The sequence below is a fragment of the Epargyreus clarus genome, unplaced genomic scaffold, assembly GCF_041222505.1.
Source record: "Epargyreus clarus isolate Ecla_fem2 unplaced genomic scaffold, WU_Ecla_fem_2.2 ptg000011l, whole genome shotgun sequence".
Classification (NCBI taxonomy): Eukaryota; Metazoa; Arthropoda; class Insecta; order Lepidoptera; family Hesperiidae; genus Epargyreus; species Epargyreus clarus.
In genome coordinates, this window is record NW_027332219.1 from 3,794,439 (window position 1) to 3,810,853 (window position 16,415).

General features: G+C 36.2%; 2 protein-coding genes across 5 annotated transcripts in view; one reads left to right on the top strand and one right to left on the bottom strand.

The window, feature by feature from the left end:
• Gk2 (Glycerol kinase 2) overlaps positions 1–11,862 on the bottom strand; it is a 49,773-nt gene extending 37,911 nt beyond the window's left edge. For 3 of the 4 annotated variants that reach the window (XM_073077760.1, XM_073077761.1, XM_073077756.1), the window contains exon 1: positions 225–357. In XM_073077760.1, coding sequence (XP_072933861.1) covers positions 225–267 — 43 coding nt within the window. In that variant the 5' untranslated portion in view covers positions 268–357. Of the gene's footprint in view, positions 1–224; positions 358–11,711 lie in introns of those variants that run through there. The other variant, XM_073077759.1, reaches the window with a different exon arrangement.
• A 1,854-nt stretch (positions 11,863–13,716) lies between these two features.
• On the top strand, positions 13,717–16,368 carry LOC140745840 (uncharacterized). Its single transcript, XM_073077763.1, has 2 exons — positions 13,717–14,128; positions 14,530–16,368. The coding sequence occupies exons 1-2, from the start codon at positions 13,946–13,948 to the stop codon at positions 15,814–15,816; spliced, it is 1,470 nt and encodes a 489-aa protein (XP_072933864.1). The 5' UTR covers positions 13,717–13,945; the 3' UTR covers positions 15,817–16,368.
• The last annotated feature ends 47 nt before the right edge of the window (positions 16,369–16,415 follow it).

Below are 16,415 nucleotides of genomic sequence, written 5' to 3' on the forward strand. Positions count from 1 at the left end.
TAAAAAAAAAATCTATAGAATGCATTCAAGAAATCATTAATACTTGAGTCGGTCGGCCCGACTAGTACATATACAAAATTATATTTTACCTAATTACTTAACACACGGAAGTTATACATAATAGAATAAAAAATCACGACACGACAGAAAAATAATAACAAAAAATTGGCACTATAAACACAACAAGCTACGCTAATAAAAAAAATATAAAAAAACCTATCTACCATGTATAGAGTCCTGTCTCTTCAACGGCCTTTTCGCACTCATCTTAACCACACACGTGAGACGTTTCACACACGAAGCTCACACACGTTTCACACACCACATCGCAGCACCGAGTGACACTGCCGAGTGCCAGGTGCGCGAATGCCACCAACACCAATGCCACGGTCATACGTCACGCGACGCGATAATAAAAATAGATGACAATTCAAAACGTGTAATTCTATTACCGTATTGGAGTGTGCCAGATTTTTGGATCCGTTGGCACTTAGCTGGATAGGTCGGTGGAATGATAGTCGCATTCTATGATCCAGGTTCGAATTCTTCAAGCGTCTCTAAATTTCCAAAGCTATTTGCATTACTTATTATGAAAAAATACAGACATATTAGCACATTTAAATAAGTATGAAATATGTAAATAATCAAATTTGATGGATGGTTACTTCACAGTTATGGTTGGAGCCGATAGATGGCGTTTTTATCTAAATTCAGACTGTTTAAATTTTCCGGCCGACTTTCTTTTTTTTGACATCTCACATAAAAACAGAATCCTACATATTTAGTCCGCACCTATTGCGCTGCTGTCATCAATCACTGCTGTTCCCGTGGCGTTCCAACAGAGTCCTCAGAGTCTAATCTTATCTAACATTAATTACAAATGTCCATGGGCGGCAGAAGCATTTACGATCAGGTGGACTGCATGCTTGCTTCTTTGAATAAAAAAAGAAATACAAGAGTATAATGTCACTAAAACCTAAAATGTAAATAACATATGTCTGGTGTTTGCATACAAACAATGAAACATTGTGTTTGTATTTTTGTATCAAATAATGCAGGAAGGAGTGACCTCTTTGAAAAACGTAATAAAACCGTTATCATCGTAATGAAACGCTAATAAAAATAATACTTCACATTTATCTAAATGTCTGTGGACTTGACATTAATTGAAAGTATATTTTTTAGGGTCTGAGGTCGGCCACGGATGCACCGCTACCCCTAAGGACTAAGCTGGTATACCTCGGTAATGTATGTCTCGCATACCACACTCTTCAAACCAGAACACAGCGCTTAATACAGCTGTTATTAGTTAGAAATAGGTGTGACGGTGGTGCCATCGGCGTCGAACCACACCTAGTAACATAGAGGGTTTTGAATTGCAGACATTATGGTAATTTTTTCATTAGGTATTAAATTCGAACAATGCATAAATAAATTTGGAGTTATTTGAAAAATACGAAAGATAAAAAAGGAACTGAAAGGTTCCACACTGTACGGAACCCAACAAACTATCGTGACAGACTCATTAGCTACAGTTAATAGACGTTTCCTTAGACGAGGAATAAAGAAGTCACGTTTCACTTCAGTATTGGCAATGAAGGTACAATCGTACCTGTAATTACCCGCTGAAAACGTTTGAGTTATGTTATGAGTTTATGACGTCTTGGTATCTCGCGTGAAGGGTCCGGGTTCGACATGGACGAAAAACTGTTGATTAATTAAATTTTATGTCAATTGGAAACAGTTATGAAAATAATAATAGTTTTGTATTTCGTTTTTTACCAGGTAACTACTAACGATCTTTAGTTCTATATATAAAAAATCTCGAAAGTGTTGCAACGATTATGTTCGAAAATCTATTATTTCTACTTTAATTTCTACTACTTAAATGCTTATAAACATCCATTGTATGAAATCCTTACACTATCTTAGAAAAGAGCCCATAATTTTCAAACAGAACGGATTTTCGCCAAACTTATAATTTTAGCCTAAAACCTACATAAATCCAATTTAATTTTATTCCATGCTAATTTAGTATGCAAATGTGGCCTTAGAATTTCACTTCCGTGTCAATTAATTTAAAATAAATTTGCAAGGTGTTAGTTATAAATTCGCAAAACGTTCGCACGTTCGCGCAAATCTGGGTTGATAAACATACTATAATACAATACTTTTATTTCACACTTACGTATTAAATACCTACTTGATAAAATATATCGTTAACGTTATTTTAACTATAAGAGTTACGCCCGTGTTTAAAAAAAATAACATGACTTGCATATAACTGAAATTTTGTAGCTTCATTGGAATGACAGTGGGGCCATATGTCGAAAATTGGTCATAACAATTCCGAAACCTTCGTGGGCTCATACACATCAACTTTGCTAAAAATCATCACATGATCAAATGCGTAGTTTACGATTCTAACAACGACATACAGACAAAGATTTTTTTATGTAGAAGATAGTATAGTATGTGGCATATTAAACAATATTTAGGCCAGCACAAAATATCACATGTATATTTGTATATGTGTATGACACCATGATGACAAAAGTTAAACAGAGATGGGAGAGCAGGCATAACAAAATTTCCTTACGTGACGATTTCTACTATACTTATACTTATTGCGGTAGGAGCCGCAATAAGTTAAGGAACTTAGTACTTAGAAAATTAAACTTACATCCGTTATAATAAATAATCGATCTTTTCAAGTTTTGCCTACCAGAGATCAAAATTTTGACACTATCTATATGAAGAAAACGTCAAATGACCATCTTTAGTAGGGCAAATATTGGACAGTTTGATAATTAATATAAGACGTATAAAATCGTGAAATCGATCTTTCGTAGATAAAACATTAAATAGATTGATTATTATTAATAACTTTTTTATATAATATAGAAGTAGCAGAAGAGCATGCAGTCCACCTGATGGTAAGTGGCTACTGCCGCCCATGGACATCTCTAATCAACCCCAGATAGGACTAGATATTCCTACCTGTGGTCGACAACGGATGCGCCGCTATCCATGAGGATTAAGCTGGAACCCCTCGGAAAAATATGTATCCCTTCAAACCAAACCAAACGAAACAATAACACAGCAGTGATTAACGCTACTGTTAATAGGAAGAAATAGGTGTGGTGGTACCGTCGAATTCAAATCAAAAAATCTTCTACCAACTTTGAAAACTGATGTTAAAGTACCAAGATGGCTTACAATATCCCGAACTCCCAATTGATTTTCCTTAATCTGTTGTTATCGACTTGCGTCAATCAACAAACGGGGTTTACTGGAAACCAATTCCGAGCCTCCTTAAGGATAAATATCCCGCGGGCTCTTTCAAATTACTCAAAGGGCACCCAAGGGAATCAGGACGAAACGATTTCTATCAACAATCTGACCTATATAACGTAAAATAGATTTCTTCTAAAGACATACAGATTAAATTTAAGAGAATTTTGGAGTTTAGGAGATGGGACAAATATTGCTACATGTAGAATTTGAGATTGAACATTTTTGTTACAATTTTTTTCACAGAGAAAACGAAATTATTAGTTACCTCAATTCAGACCGAAATTTATTGGTAGGTATTATTAGACATGAAGTTACTTAGGGTTAGTAAAAAGTAAAAAAATGGTTATTAAATTTTTATGTTACAGTTTAAAATTAGCACGAAATCAACATAAAAGTTATTGTATTTTACACGTGTTATCTAAATGTGACGATTATGAAGTAAAATGATATACATATCATTTGGATGATTTCACTAAAATCGCCCAAAAATAATGTGGGCAACTTAGCTGCACCTCATACACGGTTCTGAATCACACTATCGAAGTTTTCTCAACATCGTGCATATATACAAGCTCCGAACTGAAACTGTTGGATCACGGCCACTTTCCAAGCAATAGCCCTCTACGCAGCGCCGAGGAAGGCCACCGAGGGGGTTTTAGTGCGGTAAGAATCCCACATAACCCTGCGTCGCTCCCACGGCACCAGGTACCTATTGAAGGTTTCCCCCTCGTAACCAAAAAAAGGCAATATTGTCTAGTCTAGCGGGAAATGTATCTATGTCAAATCATCACAAAATTTAAATTCCAATTCGAAACCTAATCTCAGCTACATATATATTTCATATCACTGTTCGAAGAATCATACTATTGACCACGTGAGATACCATTCAAGCCTCAATGTATGTATTCATACGATACTGAAATACATGAATCAAATTTCATTTTCGAAAGAAAGACGCTACAGAATACATATGCAATTACAAAGTTATCCGAGATCACACATGGAATGGCATGCGACAAGCAGTAATTAATTACACTCATGCGAAACGTTTACAGGTGGTTTTAACCGAAACGTATGCCAATACAATATAATATTATGTATGTATAATATAGGAATTCCAATGTTTATTGGAATGTAATTGGTGTTTTGTGTAATAGAACAAATCTACCAACACAAACAAATATCTAACTCCATTCCAAAGGTTGTCTGGAAGAATTCGCTTTTTAGACCGCCCATATGTATACTATCTCATATATTGTTTTATATGTTTCTTATATTTGGTGTACAAATAAAGAATATGTTGTGTGTCGTTGTGTATCTACCAAGAGATTATTAAAGATGCTTATTATCGCAGCATTAGTAATCGTTATGAATCGACCTCTCGATCTAGGAGTCCCAGATTCATATCCCAGGCATATACCAATTACGACAAAATTATGAGCGTATCAGAAATTAATTATCACTTGCTTGGCGCGTGGCGGATCGGTCACCATAGCGGTCTACGCGCAAAGGGTTCCGGGTTGGATCCCCGACCAGACATATATTTGAATGATGAATTTAGATATCTGTTCTGGGTTTGGGTGTTCGTGTATTCGTCTTTGTGTGTGTGTGTGTGTCCATGTCACCCACGATACAGGGAATCTTAGTGTGGGGGTATGAGTGTAGAAAGCGTTTATTTATTTATTAAAACGGAGTTCTTAATAGAAGTTTAAGAAAATATCAACAAGCATGGAGTGCGGCCCCAAATTCCGTCATTAATATTAATAATATGAAGACTGATGGAAACGGTAGGAAATACAGCGCCACAGGCAGGAATAATAAATTAAACGATCCGAATTACGAGAGTGAACTTTTAGGGATGAAATGGATTTTCACGATGTACAGGGAAACTAGTTATATCAAAAAGTTAATTGTGAGAGGTATAATTTTGAATATTCATTTTTTCACATAACCTATTTTTTTGGGAAATTTATGGATTTAAGGCTAGATTGCCTTCTTAAAATCAGATGAAATATTAGGCCATAGTCCACCGTGCTGGCCAAGTGCATATTGGTAGATTTTACATACCTTTGAGATTTATTTTTATAGATCTTTCAGGTAAGCAGGTTTCCTCACGATGTTTTCCTTCACCGTTTAGCAAGTGATAATTAATTTCTAATACGCACATAACTTTGAAAAAATGGGATTTGCACCTCGGACCCCTCGATCGAGAGGCCGAGTTTCTTAACCACTAGGCTATCACTGCTATCACTATTATTACTTAATCCTAACTAATATTACAATTTGTAAAATCCAAAAGTGAGTTTTGTTACCACGCTTTCTATTTAACTGATTGTCATAAAATTTGGACACACGTTGTCAGGAAAAGAGCGTAGGGTACCATTTATCCAGAAAAACAGTACCATTTCCGAAGAAAAATAAAAACTGCTTTATGCGAGCGAAGTCGCGGGTAAAATCTAGTTAGTTAATAATCAAATACTGGAATCTCACTATAGCCCAAGTCGCGTATTGCTCAATTAGGATGCATACACATAGCTGCTATAAGAATCCTTACGTTATGAAACCTTCCAGACTGAAGTGATATTGATCTCGTCCGTGATAAGTATAGCCAAGAGGGGAGCCTGAGGTCATGGTTATCGTGGCACGAGTAACATCCCTATCTGAGGGAAATAGTGCATTACTTTTTACACATCGTCTAAATGATGATATAGATAAGGCAATCGTCAAGTCAGTCTTGTTTTTTAGTTTAGAGTAGAAAAGTGTTTGGAGTTCTTCATCTTGTAGTTCACTAGTACGCGGTCATTGACGCATATGGGCATCTAAGACTAACATCATGTATAACAAATTCTACCTTAAACTAAACTCGACTTGCCAAATAAGATGGTTGTCTATTCGTCCGCACATTTTTTAAAAGATTTTTTAGGTTTAGTTTTCTTCACATAATTTTACCGTTAGCGTTTAAGAAAGCCATTATTAATTTCTGTCTGCGATTCGAACCTCATACCTCCGATTGTGAAGCCGAGTTTGTAAGCCATAGGCTATTCTTGAATTCTACTACTAAGATATATGTAGATCAGACTCTTTACAAAGAAGATGAAGCAAAATTGAATTCACACAACTGAAAATTTTCGCTGATATTTCCCTACGAATACACCTCGACCTTCACAAAAGGTACTCATGAGTCACCAAACAAAAGAATACAAACGAAAACATCTCTACGAAACCTAATTAGCGGTAAAGCAATCCCGGAAACCCTACATGTGATGCAACTGCCGCCCACGCGAATTATTTTTACCTTTGCAAACTACAATGTTGACACATTCAAACATTTGGACAATGCTACTGTTTGCGTGGGCGTCTGTGTTCCTCATTTTTATTTTGGGTTTTGTTTTATAAGTTCGGAGTAGAATAGGAGCTTTCAGTTCATCTTATGGTATACTCCTTGTATGGTAAAGTGGTAGAACCCTTAGACTCGGCACCACCGCCACACCTATTTCTGCCTAATAACAGCAGTGTTAGGCACTGCTGTGTTCCGTTGTAAAGGGTGTGGTAAGGGAAACATACTTTTCCGAGGCGTTCCAGCTTAGTCCTCAGGGGTAGCGGCGCATCTGTGGCCGACCTCAGGTAGGAATATCTAATTCTATCTGGGGTTGATTACAGATGTCCATGGGCGGCAGTAGCCACTTACCATCAGGTGGACTGCATGCTCGTCTGCTACTCCTCTATCATATAAAAAAAGGAGTCACTATCGATCATGGACATATGCAACCAGCAACAAATAGGTTTGGAAATATGTCTTACGTAAAGTGGTAGAACCCTCTGTGGTTCGACATCGGCGGCATCACTTCTACACCTATTTCTGCCAAATAACAGCAGTGTTAAGCGCTGCTGTATTCTGGTCTGAAGGATAAGGTAAGGGGTATTTATGTTAGGATTTCCAACATAGTCTTCAGTGGTAGCAACACATCGGTTGCAAATTTCATGTGGGATTCTAATTTTGTCAGAAGTTTATTACAAATGTACACAGGCAGCAATAGCCTGTACCTGTAGTTCCAGGACTAGAATAGGGCTACGGTATCCCCTGCCTGTCGTAAGAGGCGACTAAAAGGGGGCTTCCGGGGTTGCGGGCGGCAAGAGTGGGAGCTCGAACCGTCCAGTAAGCGACCCCGGGAAGGACGGCGGTATGTGTGGTCGCATACCGTCGTGAACACCAGATGGTGTGGGAGGAGCGAGAACTGCTCTCCCAGGGCGGAGCCCGATCGGGGCATCGCGCTTGGAGGACTCCGGTTGCGTTCCGTCGAAGATCCCGGAGTTCTCCAACAAGCGTTGAGGACGGTCACCGGGGGGGTTTAAGCGCGGTAAAAATCCCACATAACCCGGCGTCGCTCCCACATCGTCGGGTACCTTTTGAAGGTTCCCCCTCGTTAATAAAAAAAAGGCAACAATAGCCACTTACCATCAAATGGACTGTATGCTCATTTTCTACTTCAATTGCTTCCACTAATGACTATATTTTAATGTCTGTTTCTGTTAAGTGTCTGTTCGATACCACAGCCTGTTATAAGCAATATTTATTTGATAAAAAAGGCACAGATTACTGGCCAAAATGTATTAGATATATTCAAACCGGTCTTACAGTCTTACAACCCGTGTGGCGGAGCGGTCACCATAGCGGTTTGACACGCAAAGGGTTCCGGGTTCAATTCCCGGCCAGACAGATATCTAAAATTATGAATTTAGATTTCTGTTTCTGGGTTGGGTGTTTGTGTATTTGTCTATGTGTGTGTCCATGGCACCCACGACACAGAATCCTCGTGTGTGGCTGTGTGTGTATAAAGTGTTTAACGTTTATATGGATTCGAGGATTAACTATCCGATACAAAAACCAATTTAGGTGTGACATCCGAAAGACCAAAGCTGATAATCACCCATCCAACTCCCGATACCGCCAATGTTAATTTCGTAGATCAGTTACCTTTTTTTTTTTTTGACGAGGGGGAAACCTTCAAAAGGTACCCTATGCCGTGGGAGCGGCACGCGGTTATGTGGGATTCTTACCGCACTAAAACCCCCCCGGTGGCCGTCCTCGGCGCTGCGTAGAGGACTCCGGGATCTCCAACGGAACGCAACCGGAGTCCACTTGGCGCGTTGCCCCGTCGGGCTCCGCCTAGGTGAGCTTGAAACTCACCACACCATCTGGTGTTCACGACGGTATGCGACCACACATACCGCCGTCCACCCCGGTTTTGCTGGCCAGGCGGTTTGAGCTCCCACTCTTGCCGCCCGCAACCCCGGAAGCCCCCTTTTAGTCGCCTCTTACGACAGGCAGGGGATACCGTAGCCCTATTCTGGTCCAGGAACTACAGGGACAAGATCAGTTACAACCTAATAAGAGGCCAACCTGTATTTGCATATGAAGAACCATACACACACTAAACAATTAAAAACACTGTATAGTTATTATTATTAATAATTTAAATCTGGCAAATGAACAAAAAGGGATCATTACTTATCTATTTAATGTCACATTAACCATTATGTCAAAGGTCAGCAGTGCAAAGTACACGAGATAAATGAGTACTTACTTGTGCCCTTATGTACACATAAGCTTATATAACACTATACATAATTATAACTGTATACATACTAGCATGTCAGCTACAAATTTATTTAAAAAATATTGAGTTGCTAAGAGGTGGGCTTATGGGTATATTTTCAGGCAGGAAATTAAAAAAGAGTACAAAAATTTGGTCACAAAAAAATTTTTAACAAAAAATACAACCGACTTCTATGTCACTACAAAGTAAAAAATAATTCAAATAAATGTTGGTTTAGTACATATTTCTGAAGTCGGCGCTCATATTAGATACGCTGTTGACATCGTTATCCAACGAAATATATTGATACGCTCATATTAGATACGCTGTTGACATCGTTATCCAACGAAATATATTGAGCGCCGACTTCAGAAATATGTACTAAACCAACATTTATTTGAATTATTTTTTACTTTGTAGTGACATAGAAGTCGGTTGTATTTTTTGTTAAAAATTTTTTTTCACCCTTTTTAGTGATGACATAATAACATTTATATTAATACAATATAAAATTGTATAAACGAGATCACGAATTAAGGTAAGGTCTGAATTTACATTGATTGGAACCGCCCGCTCGCAGGGCGCTGCCGCGCCCTGCTCGCTTAGTTTTATATTGTCTTATATGTTCCAACCTAACCTAACTAAATAGTCAATGATGAACTGGCTTTGCAATTTCATTAGAACCTACAGCAAATATCTTCAAACACAACTCAATTATTCCCATTGGTTGAGGAGTTACATATTTTGTCTCCGAGCCACATTATCAGATCCTCAAATAGTCAATGATAAACTGGCCTCGCAATTTCATTAGAACCTACACCAAATATCTTCAAACACAAGTCAATTATTCCCATCGGTTGAGGAGTTACATATTTTGACTCCGAGCCACATTATCAGACCCTTAAATAGTCAAAGATAAACTGGTTTTTCAATTTCATTAGAACCTACACCAAATATCTTCAAACACAACTCAATTATTCCCATCGGTTGAGGAGTTACATATTTTGTCTCCGAGCCACATTAGCAGACCCTTAAATAGTCAATGATGAACTGGCTTTGTAATTTCATTAGAACCTACACCAAATATCTTCAAACACAACTCAATTATTCCCATCGGTTGAGGAGTTACATATTTTGACTCCGAGCCACATTATCAGACCCTTAAATAGTCAATGATGAACTGGCTTTGTAATTTCATTAGAACGTACATCAAATATCTTCAAACACAACTCCATTATTCCCATCGGTTGAGGAGTTACATATTTTGACTCCGAGCCACATTATCAGACCCTTAAATAGTCAAAGATAAACTGGTTTTTCAATTTCATTAGAACCTACACCAAATATCTTCAAACAAAACTCAATTATACCCATCAGTTGAGGAGTTACATATTTTGCCTCCAGAACCCACTCTGATCCTCATCATATTTAAATGGGACCAACTTGTAGCAATTGTCCACACACGAAATTAAAGGCATTAAAATAGGTTCATAAACGGCGAAGTTATGGCTGTTATATTTACATGGGTGGAGGAGTTCCCCTCTTTTTCTCCAGAACCAATCGATGGATCCTAACCATATTTAAATGGGACCAACTCGCAGCTCGTCTCTACACAATAAAAAAAGAATTATTAAAATCGGTCCACTAACGGCGGAGTAATTGCTGTACATACATAAAAAAAAAAAAAAAAAAAAAAAAAAAGATACCGGCCGAATTGATAACCTCCTCCTTTTTGAAGTCGGTTAAAAAATAGTAGAAAAACATAGTAGGAAAAATAAATCTCCAAGGTATGTGAAGTCTACCAATATGTACTTGGCCAACTTGGCCAGCACTGTGGACATGGCCTAATCCTTCTCATTATGAGAGGAGACCCATGCCCAACAGTGGGACGATAATGGGATGTACCATTGAGATTTTTTTTTTAATCTCTCAAGTATGCAGGTTTCCTCGCGACGGTTTCCTTCACCGTTAAGCAAGTGATAATCCATTTATAATACGCACATAATTTTCAAAAATCAGTGGTGCGTGCCTTGGTTTTAAATCTCGGACTCCTTGATCGAGAGACTGAGTTTCTTAAACACTACGCTATCACTGCTATATGCTCTATGATAGCAGCACTATAGCGAGGATATATGAAGAAGTCACTCCAGAAGTCCAAAAAACTTCATCAGGACCTGAGTCCATGGACAGTCCGGACTAAGGATTTCATAACAATGCAAAAATAATAAAATAAAGCTGAAAGAGACCTGAGACTTTAACATAAATTTTAAGTTACCTCTATGCTTTTCTGAGAAAAATACATCTTGCTAAACGGACAGGACAAAGTTATCCTTTAAGGTGTGATTTTGAGGTATGGAAAGAGGGTTCAACTCTGGAGGCACCACCGCCATCCTTATTTCTGCACAATATCAGCGCAGTGCAATAGCACTGCTGTTCTGGTTTATTACCAATTAGTAATGTGTTACTTTAAAATTGAATGTCTTTATATGAAAATAATGAATAAAATGTGCCCCAATTTAAAGTTTAAAATATTTTAACGTGTATATACATTTAACACATTTGAAATATATTTAATTTTACAAGAAAAGCTACCATAAGTATGTTCAAAGGGCACCAGAAATATTTTGATTTCAGAATTTCTATAAATTTATGTGCCATAAATATAACGAAAAATAATAGCCGACTAAAACGACTATTTTGGCATTAATTATGATTGATAACTAATTAAAAAAAAACTTTTTTCCTGTACAAAGGTGATGCAAATGATTGAATAACCCCACTTATGATTAAGAATTAAATTGAATTTTCTTGACTTACCTTTGTTTTCCTCCGTTGGAATGAGAATAAAATTAATTATTTCAACTCTATACACACATACTTATACAATACTATATTATTGGATTTATAATTCACGTTATTATAATTATAAAAATTAAATAAAAACAACAATACACACACCGCTGTACAACCAATCTTACACTATCAAATAGGCACGGCCCCGCACGGCGAACTCAGTAAGTCTCAGTATCCTGAAATCGATTAATCGTAAAATCGATTTCTTTGTACAAAAAGATCGATTTTTAAATCAATATATGTAGTCCAATAAACTGGGGCCCGTTTTGGGAAACAAATAGGTATGTAGTTATTTTCTGTAATTCTTTAGCGATTTATAATTTTCCTCAGGTAAAGACTTTTTGTTTTATATAAATTTAATGAAATTAGAACATTAGCAACTAGAAGTACTGTTATTTGGCAGACAGACTCATTAAATCGAAATTTGTATCTTTTTGTTTCTATAGTAAGCATAAATTAATTAGTTGAATTCTATTTATTGTATGATATATTATATATGTATTTGTATGTACCTCATGAATCGTGGGGATATTAAAATGTCTAAATGCCGCGATAATATTACTGTACTTTAGCATTTTGTTACATCTTGAGATTGTACCATAAGGGTTAGGAGTTCAATGAAACCACTTAGATATGGTTGGTGTGCTCAAGACACGTCAGTCTCTAGCTGCTACCGGAATAGGAGTAACTCGAGTCGGCCGACGATCGACACATTTATTACACAAACCGCAGGTAGTATAATATATTTTATTTTACATCCGTATGGCAGGATATCAAAAATTTTATTATAATGTTTAATGTACACTTTAACGGACTAAAGGGGAAGGGGGCGGAAGGGGTGATCTGCCCCAGGGCCTCGATTCTGGGAGGTCCCCAAATACAGTTACTAAAAAAAGGTCGGCAGAACCAAACAATCTATGAAATGCGTATTAATCAGCGAAAAGAAGGTCACCGGAATCATACGTATTTTTCGGTGAATAAGTCTAAGACACATTTGTAAATTTGTAACAACAAATGAACTTTATACACTAGGGGCCTCCATTCAATTTTCTGTCCCGGGCCTCCAACGACCTTAGTCGGCCACTGAATGCAGGTAATCAAAATAAATATCTTTTTTATTCCTGATAGTTTGATTTATTTGTAAAAACAATTGTAATAAAATAGAAAATGATGTACGAGCCATTGTTACGGTGGCTGTTTTATTTTTCACATAAGGTTTTTTTTTTATTAAAAACACAAACTCAACATTCAACACGATTATTTTGTTTCAATTAATTAAACTTCGATTCGAATCAATTTAAGAATCGATATTTTTCGGAAAGAATGGATGATGAAGATAGGGATGCTATCAAATTGAAGGATTTAGACACAGATAATGTTACATAACTACAGAATTCATAGATAAGTAATAACTAAGCGAACACTGTTTATCTGTCCGACAAACTTCTCTGTGCGTGTGGCGGTTTTTGGAGACAGTGAATTTTTGCCAGCAGCAAAGAGCGATTTTTATATTTTCCGAAGTAAAACTATCGTAATTGTATTATATTAAAGTATAAATTATACTTATACGTTAGTTTAATAAAATTCGATGTTAAAAACTAGACCTTATCTTTTTTATGTTGACTACTAGAACTTATGTTGTAATACTTAATTATTTTTATTGTAATTTAATTTTCAGAACGGCTAAGAACGACTTATAATAGGTATATTTATTGTCAAAACAATTTTGGAATATTAATATTACGTTGTTGATATTTGAATAATTAGAATGATTTCTTCTGTTGTGTTCGGAGGAGTAATAATACATTAGAACAAATCAATAAATTGTACAATTGATAAAATTTTAATTTGGATTGAACATTATGATGGCGCCCCTGCCATGCCCCTGCCACACGCATAGAAAAGTTTGCCTGACTATAGCAACATTGTTAACATTGCTTGACACTTGATGAATTGACAATTTGATCGATAGTGTATCGATTGACAGTTATTGCTTCAGTGTTTGTCAAATTGTCATTTTTACACGCCTGGTATTATTGTGATTTATATTCAATCATCAATGTATTATTTTTAAAGAGAACTTGATACATGAGCTTGAGTTTACGTTTATTCAATAAATAACTGACATAGTAACCCTTTATGCATTACAACATTTATCCAAACTGATGAAAATCGTGCAATAATTTACTGAAGAAACCATGTCGTCTATAAAGATTGTTCTTAACAATATTTTGAATAAGAATAATAAATTCTGTGGTATTTGCTTCGATGCGCTCGAGAGTAACTCAGTTCATATTCAAGATGAGGTCGTCATAAAGAAAAATGGGGTTGAAAGTACATACATAATAACTGATATATTATCGTCGTTGTTGGGAGAAGAGGTTTGTGACTTTTATATTTTTGATAAGTATTATTTAGATATGATATTGGAGCAATGTGTAAGGCCTTCTTCATTTGAGATTTAATTGTTAATGTTTAAGCATGTAGCTCATTTGATGGTAAGTGACTACTACTGGACATTTGCAATAAATCTCATACACGATAATGAGTTCTACCTGAGGTCGACCATAGATGCTTTAGTTGCCATCCCTGAGGACAGTTGCAACACATTGGAAAAGTATGTCTTTCGACACACCTTAAAACCAGAATACAACAGCTCATAATACTCCAGTTATTAAGCAAAAGTAGGTTCAAGAGTGGTGTGGTTCTTTGCTTATATATGCATATGAAGTGAAAGTATTAGCAAAACATATTCCAATTTTCGTTTTTGTTTTTATTTCAGATTGTCAACATAATATCTACATTTGAGATGATATGCAAACAATGTTGTCGGTCAGCAGTAAACAGTTACAAGTTCGTGACAATGTCAAAAGAAAACTCCATAGGTCTGAGAGATTCGCTCGACAATCTTAAAACATGCTTGGAGAAAACTGTAGACGACTTATATCACTATAACTCTTTATTTGTAACACTTAATCCTTCAAATTTTTCTACACAACAGTACTATGATACCAAGAGTCCAGTTACATCTTTGTCGTCAGCTTGTAGAAGACTGCAAGCCTTACTTAACCCAAAACCACATAAAATTCAAAATATAACCTCTACTAAGAAGGAATATGATAAAACATTAAAAGACGAGAAACCTAAGCAGAGAAGAAACCATTACGGCTCTGTAGCTATTAAAACAAGAGATATGCTGTACGATAAGAATAACTTACAGACACTGAGCTGCAAATGTTGTCAGCGAACATATCCGTCAATATCCAGTCTACGTAACCATTACATCCGGCTTCATGCTCCAAAAAAATATAAATGCTCAATGTGTAACAGAAAATTTGGGTCGTTAGGACTCGTGGAAGCACATAAGTATCAAAGTCATTGCACCCTTGTTTGTAATGAGTGTGGTAAGACTTTTCATAATCGGCACACATTGAAAATGCATGAAGTCGGTCACTATACGAGATATGTATGTGAAGATTGCGGTCGGGTGTACAAAAGTCAGACGACGTACAAAAAACACATCGATTTAAATATTTGTGGTCAAAAGACCAGAGCAGTGCCTTCCCAAGGAAAGTATACTTGCGACTATTGTAATAAGAAGTACACTCAAAAAGTATCCTTGAGAGTTCACATTCAATATGAACATGGGAATTACAAAGCACATGTGTGCAAGTGGTGTGATAAGAAGTTTTGGGCACAGAGTAGATTGAAAGCGCATATAGTGAAGCATACGCAAGAGAAAAAGTTTGGTTGCGATATTTGTGGTGGACGATTTGTGAGCAAGGAATCTCTACTTTATCACACAAGAACTCACACGGGAGATAAACCCTATCAGTGTCATCTTTGTGATAGCCATTTCATTTCAGCGTCACGACGAGCGGATCATATTAAGAGGCATCACATGGAAGCAACATATCAATGTGAATTTTGTAATTCGAAATTTGTGTCACAATTATGTTTGGATAGACATAAAAAGGTGCATATGGAGACTGATGACAATCTTAAAAGCGGTATGCAAGACCCTGTCAGTGTTTCTGAAGAGGATAACATATACCTTGCGGTATCATAAAGTTAAGAACAGTGATATATAGTGAGACATAAAAAGACTCACAAACAATCAGTTAATTAATAATAATATAGGTCTTATATTAAGATTTATTTTTAAATTGAGTGTCTTAATAATTCATAAGGGAAGTCTCTTTATATTCTAGTGTATATTAAACAACAAGATATGGTTGTTGTTGAAATGACGGTATGAATTCAGATAATTGAAAATGGTTTTTTTTATTATTTTAATACAAATCAATGATGTTCCATGATATAGTACGACCAGGTATTTTATTAATTTTTTTTTTTGGCTTAAATTAAAAGTAGCCAGGAGTCAGACATTACGAAATGGAAAATTATTTTAACGAAATCATTCACTGTTTTTAAGCCTTATTGACTGCGGCATATTAAAATAATGGTGTTCATATATTTTTGTTTTATGTAAATGTCTGAAGTGCAGTCTATTAATTTTGTTCGATAATGTTTATTTTATTATCGTCTTGGAGTTGTAAAACATTGCAAATTAATGTAACAGGTGATAATTTAATGGTGCAAAAATATATGAAGTTATAAATTTATAATAATATGTGTTTTTTTACCCATTAAATCCCAAGTAGAAAC

Bases quoted from the DNA above. Each gene is read 5' to 3' on its own strand.
- LOC140745840 (XM_073077763.1), top strand. From the start codon at position 13,946: ATGTCGTCTATAAAGATTGTTCTTAACAATATTTTGAATAAGAATAAT. The intron at 14,129-14,529 runs GTTTGTGACTTT...TTTTTATTTCAG, and splicing joins CGTCGTTGTTGGGAGAAGAG to ATTGTCAACATAATATCTAC.